Source organism: Apodemus sylvaticus, chromosome X (genome assembly GCF_947179515.1).
Source record: "Apodemus sylvaticus chromosome X, mApoSyl1.1, whole genome shotgun sequence".
In the NCBI taxonomy this organism is placed as follows: domain Eukaryota; kingdom Metazoa; phylum Chordata; class Mammalia; order Rodentia; family Muridae; genus Apodemus; species Apodemus sylvaticus.
Window position 1 is genome coordinate 132995435 of NC_067495.1, and position 7658 is coordinate 133003092.

At 47.9% G+C, this 7658-nt stretch overlaps 1 protein-coding gene across 1 annotated transcript; it reads left to right on the forward strand.

Annotated features, from left to right (window-relative positions):
* The first annotated feature begins 969 nt into the window (after positions 1 to 969).
* LOC127674901 (cancer/testis antigen 55-like) lies at positions 970 to 6318 on the forward strand. The gene is made up of 5 exons (XM_052170707.1): positions 970 to 1120; positions 2698 to 2882; positions 4446 to 4587; positions 5230 to 5351; positions 6076 to 6318. Exons 1-5 carry the CDS (start codon positions 970 to 972, stop codon positions 6316 to 6318), a joined length of 843 nt encoding a protein of 280 aa, XP_052026667.1.
* Positions 6319 to 7658: the final 1340 nt, after the last annotated feature.

Below are 7658 nucleotides of genomic sequence, written 5' to 3' on the forward strand. Positions count from 1 at the left end.
TCACCCTTAGTATCAAGTGGGCGTTCCTTGGCCTCTAAGGACGTTAAATCCACAGGGACAGGCTGTTGCCTACTTTATTCACTGCCTCCATGTTAGAGCCTTGGAATGAGTGGCCCTCAGGGCGCTAGTTGATGAAGGAATGGGCAAAGTTCCATCATTTGTCTTGCATACTAAGGCTAAAGGTGAATCTGTGGTCGCAAAGAGGATTAGGAATTTCTATGATAATGCAGGACTGCTGTCCTTCAAAGGAGCTCTAGCATGAATAGCAAGTGTTGAAGACAGCTGTGACCTACTCACAGGACCCCCATCCCAGTCATGGCGCAGGGCCCCAATGTGAACTGCATCCAGGATCCACGCACTCTTCAAGAAGAGTAGTGCCACACACTATTCCGTTTACTCACAGGAACCCCACCACCGTTGCTGCCGCCCTGGACAGTACTACAGACCCCCCCACCCCACCCCCGCCCCCCCTGGACAGTACTACAGAACCCCGCCCCCCTCCGTTGAACATTGTCTAACCAATTAATGGCCAATTTTTATTCTGAATGCATAGTGGATTTTGTTTGTCCACCCAGGGACACATTGCTTCTATGGTGCTAAGCCAGAGCTCTAGTCCTTCTAGGAAACATTGCTACAATCCCTTTCCATCATTCAGAGAACAGTCCAGGACCATCAGACAGTATACTGACATGTTCTTCCTGTGCTAGGGACAGAAATGCATAGGAGGATCCATGTTTTTCCTCCCGAAGCTTGCCATTGGCCAGAGGAGCATTGTGAGCACATGCTGCCCTCCCATTGGTTGGTTTGAGGAACAATGCCCACTGGTTACCAGGCTCTTGGGAGAGCCTGCAGAAGGGACTCAAGCTGAGCTGCTGGGGTGGTAAGATGAGCCTGGCTGTCCTAAGGGCTGCTGGGTAGTCACCTGGTACCATTTCCCAGGAGTGAGGCAGGACAGCAAGAGGTGGCACCATGGGGGCCACAACATCCCGGCCTTCATGCTCCTGCTGCAGCTGTTTCCCTGACTGTGGTGCTAGACGTTTCCTCAGGATGTTGGGTGGAGTAGTGTGTATCTGTCCATGTAATGGTCGCTCCGTGGAAAGAGACCAGACACACCTAGAAGGTACTCTTTGGTGTTCTAGTCTTCTATGTGTAAAACACCTCAGAAAGGCCCTCAGCTGTGAACACAGGCAGGAGCTGGGGGGAGGCAGGGAGGTGAAAGATAAGGGTTACAGCTGTTCTCAGTGTCTGCTCAGCTGGAGGGTGTCCCCAGGTATGCATGAGTTGGGTGAACTTTGAACCTCTACCAATTCTCCTGGTGAGCAAATGTGGGAAGAGACTTTGACCAATTCCCACCATCTGGGATACAAAAGGCCCCTGTGAATCCTTCTTCCTCTTCAGGAGCAGGGAAGCTCTCTTCGTCTGAACACAGATTTCCCCTTGCTTTCACTGCCAGCTTGTGTCTAGGGGCAAGAATGGGGTCGATCCAAGTCCTTTGCCATGGGTGGATGCTCAGGGGCCAGGCTTTCGCCCAGCTCACTTTGTTCCCTGCTAGTAGTATCTCACATTTAGTCAGCCCTCAAGTGGAATGGGAAGAAGGCCTGTTGGTGCGTGGGAGTCTGGGGCAACGTAAGGTTTCCTGAGGTGGATGGCATCCAAACTGGGCAGTCATTCTAACATGACTGATTACTCCTTGTGTCAAGTATGTGGTTAATATTCATGAGCAATCCTTCCAGAGAAGCCCAAGTCTTACCATGCCAATCCTACATCCATTTGGCTGTGACGGCTGGAGGGTCTCACATTTGATGCCAACCTAAGTTGCTTAAAGAACAAGACCTGGGTCTGTCTAATGCCACAATGTGAGCCTTAGCCTTACCAATACAAATTTGTTTCATGAATTATCTGATTGTCATGCTGGAGATGGAACCTAGGGTCTCCTGCACACCAAGCAACCAGGGTTCAAGTCAGCCTCACTCTTGGTCCTTTCCTCACATTGGGAGTTAGACTCAAGGACTCACACTGTTGCCCAGGATGGCCTCAAGCTTGGTCTGAAGCTTAGGAAGGTCTTGACCATTTCCTTCTTCTCTGTCATTCTCCCCAGTAACAGGGTTGAAATACCTTGTTCACAGGCCTGTCTCTGGTGAGTCCTTAAAATCTCTACCTGCTTTGTCTCACCATGGTAACTTGTTAAGCAACACTTTACAGTAACTGTAGTCCCGTAAAGAATGTCCACCCACAGACACAGTGACGACAATAGCATTTGAACTCTAAGGTGTACAAGACACAGTTGCCATGGAGTTGTCACGTATGTGCTGGTTAATGTGCACAAGATAAATCATGAGACACTGATTGCAGAAGTCGTCATAGACTTTAAGAAATGTACTTGGGGCTATGCAGACCATCAGGGAAGGACACTGGGGCTATAACCGAGGCTATCTGTGTCTCAGCTCATGCTCTTCACCGGGATCTGCCTGTGAAGAGCATGGCAAAGCTAAGACTGAACCTTGACATTTTGCGTTCAGAATCCTGCAGACAGTGTCCCCAGAGTGCTCCCAGTCCTTGTCTCGTGCTCTTCAAATCAGAGGCATTGTTTGTATAGGGACATGCTCCTGAACAGCACCATCCCAGGGGAGGGTGCTCTGGAATGGGCCTTTGCTTAGGAGATTAATTCATGGAACCTTCGTTGTGCCCTATTCACAGGTGAACCGAACAGTAAAGTTGTGAAGGGCACCGTGACGAGTTGTGGCACTGATTATGGCTGGATCGAAGACTGTGTTTTCTTTAGCAGGGATGCAGTAATTGGTGCTATGCCCCTGCATGCTGGGGACAAAGTACTTGCATTTGTGGAGGAAGACCCAGTCTTGCATGAACTGAAAGCAACAGAAGTAAGCTTTCCATAGGTTTGGGAAGATTCACTTTTCCTATGGGGCTTTCAACTTTGCTGTCTCCTTTCAAAGCAACCGCTCTAGTAGTACTCATACAGTACATGCCATGAAATGCAAAGTCCTGTTCCCCTGTAAATGTATGCTCTTTTCTTGTATGTGGTTTTGTACTCTGTGTTGTGTGTCACTGGGTAGGGGTGGACTCTCTATTGTCCAGGCATACCTGAAATTGCATGTTCACGAAGGCTCCTCCAAACTCAGTCTTTTAGGCATGGTGTATATGCCGCCATACCCAACTGTAAGTACCAAGTTTTACAGCACAAAATCCTGTGTTGTTCCAGTTTTCAAACAGTAGGATCAACAATCATAAGTGGTGGCAGCAGCACCACTATCTTGCAGTTTAACTACCTTTTGTTAGATAAAAGTCTGTTTCAAGGCTGCAGTCACAAAGACGGAAGTACTGTCTCAAATGACCTGTATGTTAATCTTTCTGAAAACACTTACTGAGCCAACACTGACAATGCATTGGTTTCTCCCATTTTGTGTGTGAGATCCAATGGGTTTTATGGTTTATAGTCATGAAACTATACCCCAGAGCAGAGATTTGATACTCTGCTCACTTGTGACCCATTTCACAGGATATGAGGAAGGGCTCTGAATTTCCCAAGTCTTGCAAAGAGAAAGGGAGAAAACTGTCTAAGATTCTCTCAGGAGCTTGTGGAAGTCTTCAGGAGAACACCTCCACTTTTATTTTCTTACATCCATTGACCAATCAGGCTCATCACTATCATTTGCATAGCAAACACATTGCGAGTCTTTCATAAAAAGTAATGGGAAGGTTTCATGGATTTCTATCACATCACCTTGACCTTTTGACCTTTATGGTATTAGTGTTCATGTGTTATGTATGAATATTTGGTATAAACACAGAGAGTCTTAGGAATTCTTAACTCCCCTCTGTATTAAATCATGTCTCCTATCATAGTTTAGTTGTATCTGAACACTTAGCAATGCTGGATTCACTGTATGTACATACACAGAAACAAGGTTCACATCTCACTGTTCTTTCCTTACAGTGGAGAAAACCTTGCACCTCCATTGTATTCAAGGGAGGCTCTGTGGTCCTCATAGACATGTGAACCAGTCTCTGGGCATTCCCTGTGGTGTTAAGGGAGTGTTCACTGTAATAATGAGTCCTGGGCATGAGGCTTGTATTAGATCTTGCAACGTCCTATCACAGACAAGCCTGTGGTGCAATGGATCATAGGCCTGGGAACTACTGGGAGTGGCAGTAGTTTGGCAAGTGCCTGGTACTTTACTCCTCAAGGAAGATAAATTTGATTGAAATGGCCATGGAATTGATGTTGAGAGCTAGAAAGACTGCAGAGGAGAAAGAATTCCCAATGAACCAAGCTGTTCTGTATCAAAGACAGATGACATAAATCTGGAAGTTGAGATCCCCTAAGTGTCTTTCCTAGCACAATCCTTCTATGTACAGTGTTTTAGACATGCAGATTTGCATTTTATTTTTGATCAGATTTTTGTAGGTGCTTACCTCTCTTGTAGGTTTGTCCTTTTACAGAAAAGGAATTGCAGGAGGGAATAAACTCCAAGATTCAAGATTTATCTGTTTGTGTTTCCAATGTGAACCAAAATATCATCTACATTGCTGATGAATACTACTTCTTTCTAGACAGCATTTCTAAAGGTTTGTTTCAAATATTAAACATGTATGGTAGTTAAGAGCACGTACTTCTCTAGCAAAAAAAAACATTGAGTCTGGGTTCCTAGGTTTGTTTGTGTGTGTGTGTGTGTGTGTGTGTGTGTGTGTGTGTGTGTGTGTGTGACAGAGAGAGACAGAGACAGAGAGACAGAGAGAGGGAGAAAAGGAAAGAGAGGGAGATAGGGATGTAAAGTGTGAAGACAGAAGAAGGGGGGAGGGATTACACAGGGAGGGAGACAGCAAAGGGGAGAGGAAGGAAGGGAAGAAAGTTTGCTAGCCTGAAGACAACCTGAGACCCTGTCTTCACAAAAGGACTTTGAATGTGACCAAGTAAGCAGTAAGTCCTCGGGGTTCCCAAAGGCACAGCTGTGATGCCATGGTCCGTTTGCCCTGTTGACTCTACCAAGGGAGTGGGGGGAAACCAATTTCTAAGAATGATAGATTTCCATCCTGGGCAGGAAGCTACCTGCACTTTATACCTAATGCTTGCTTGATCCTGGTCTTACAAGTCATTGTAGACAGTGTACGTTTACCTGACAAAGATAAAACGTAATTATTTTTATCCAGAACCCTGCAAAGATGAGACTGGAGTTAGATATAGAATTTTCAACTTGATTTTTCTCTTAGCCATCTTAGGTTTTATGCCTTATGAAGGGGACTGGTTGGATATTGAATACTCTGTGGAGCAAGGGTCTTCAAAAATCGCGGTACACTCAGTGAAAGCCACACAACGTCTGAGACTGGAGGAGGTAATAATTTTCCACATCGTTTCTTTGCTGGGACTTGTAGTGACATTACTGACTAGCTATGTATAGGGTGTGTTGGCATATGCGAATTACTAAAGCGTGCATCCTTGGGCCAATTGCCTCAACGGGAGGTGTTTGTAAAGGAATAACTAGGGGCAACAGAGAACACAGCTGGACATACTTCAGCTCTGAGGCACGGGGTTTCCTAGGTTGACTGCTACTTGGGAATGTTCTAAAAACAGCAGGAGGGAAAAGGAGCAGTCCAGAGAACATTGCCAGGAAGGCTGGAATACAGAGAGGGCAGGAGGTAGGTGTGGGGCAGTGGCCAAGCTAACCGGAAAATGAGTTTCTACAAAGGTACAGATGAAACCCTGAGCTTGAAGAGTGACAGGGGGCAGGAGAAATAGACCACCTCATGCTGTCTTTCTATTTCACTCAGTCCTTGCACTGGGGATGCAATGGTCACTCAGGGGTGAATGGTCACAGATGATTAACATTTAGGACAAGGTCTCTCATGAGCAGGACAGCTCCCCCAGAGATCCTCCTCTTTAATTGGTGTGAGGTTGGATCTGGAGAGGGTAGTGGGGGACCCAGCAAGCCAGTGTTGGCAGTATAGCAGGCAGGACAGGAAACAGTGGCAGAGTGGGGTCAACAGGAGGTTACTGCCAGTGTGTATGGGCAGGGGATGACCAAGGATTCACACTCATGGCTGCCCTTTCTCCAACAGGTGTGCGTGACCAGTATCCACAGGAGAGAAGGAATGTTGAACCACACCATCTTTTTCACCCTGGACTCCCTATGCCTTCCCTTGGGATACACCCCTGTTGTAGGCCACGTGGTCAGCGTGGTGATAGTTCAGAGCATCAAGCCCAATTACAACTGGAGAGCCATCTCCATGACCCCAGTTGTGCGACCAGTAGAGGGCGCAGGCCCTGGGAATCCCTCCTCATTGTTATTTTTATACCAATAGAGGGCCCCAGTTAAAGCAAATGCTTAAGTTAGGAATTCTAAAGAAAATGGGAAACATGAACTTTGAGGACAGCAGACTGCCTAGATCCATCCCCAGAGGGCGTGCGTCAGTGTGGGCAGGAGGCCATCTTCCCATGCTAGACTGTGAACTTAATAACCATTGCCTTCTGGAGAAAGGATCCCAGAAAACCCTCCACCTGCAGTGAGAGAATACAACGGCAGAGTTCATGTTATTAATTTTAATAAATGAAGTTTTTGAGCAGCAATCATGCTTACCCATGGTCGTGGACAACTGGAGCTCCAGTCCCCAGGGATAGAGTTGCTCAGCTTCCCAGGACAGCAGAGCTGGCTTTTCACACACAGCCATCTATAGGTCTGGCCCTTAGGTTTGCAGGAACTGTGTGGTCCTGCTAAAGTAGGAGGGACATTGGCGACCTGACCTGATGACTGGGACAGAGCCAGTGGAGCTCAGGGACTTGGATACATGCTTGTACTGGCAGAGGGTACAGGAAACACCACCAAGGCTCCTGGGCTCATCAGTGTCTTCTGCTCCCAGGGAGCTATTGGTGGCAGGCTAGTGTCACTCGAACACCTAAATCCAGGCTGCTTTCAAAAGCTTGGGGCCTAACTGAGTCCCCCCAGGAAGTCCCCTACTCGAGAAATGTTGGCCCCTCTTTCCGCATCTTCCCATTTCCTTGTGGACTCTGGCCTTTCTCACACATGAAACCGACTCCTCTATCCACCAAGGCTTCAACTGTTATCCTCAGCCTTCTGGATCCTTCCACACCCTCCTCTCTGCTCCCTGTGACCCCAGCTTCCTCATAAACCCTCTGTCCTCCTATCCTGCCACTCCCCTCACCTCCACACCCTTTCCTGAACTCCCTACCCTCCTTGGTATCCTCCTGCCCTGCTGCTCTTCAGCCATCTGCCTTCCTCCCCAGTCTCCTACCTGCTTTCCACCCCAGATCCTACTGCCCCTCTGGGGCAGTCTTTTCTGTGCTTCAGACATTGGGCCCTGCCCTGCCCAGCTAGCCTGAGCTCTGGCCCTCCCTGGGCTCCTATCATCATAAGCATCCAACAGCTCCTCCTAGCTGCCTCTCCCTAGATCTCTCCAGGATCCTCTCACCTACCCTGAGCCTCCTGCCCTCTGCCACTATTCCCTCCCCTCTGCATTCCTCCTGAGCCTATATATTCCCCAGACACCTAAGACCCCCTGACGCCTCCTATACTCACCCTGGACCTGCTTGACTGCTTCCCATAGCTTCCCAGGGGGGCTCCTGCATTCCTCCACAGCATTTAGACCTCCTCTTCAACCATCAAAACCTTTCCTAATGCACCCGC

What these genes read in the sequence shown, in the direction of transcription:
- LOC127674901 (XM_052170707.1), top strand. Translation starts at nt 970, where the DNA reads ATGGGGGCCACAACATCCCGGCCTTCATGCTCCTGCTGCAGCTGTTTC. An exon ending in ATGAACTGAAAGCAACAGAA is followed by an intron (nt 2,883 to 4,445) that starts GTAAGCTTTCCA and finishes CCTCTCTTGTAG; the next exon opens with GTTTGTCCTTTTACAGAAAA. An exon ending in TCTAGACAGCATTTCTAAAG is followed by an intron (nt 4,588 to 5,229) that starts GTTTGTTTCAAA and finishes TTTTTCTCTTAG; the next exon opens with CCATCTTAGGTTTTATGCCT.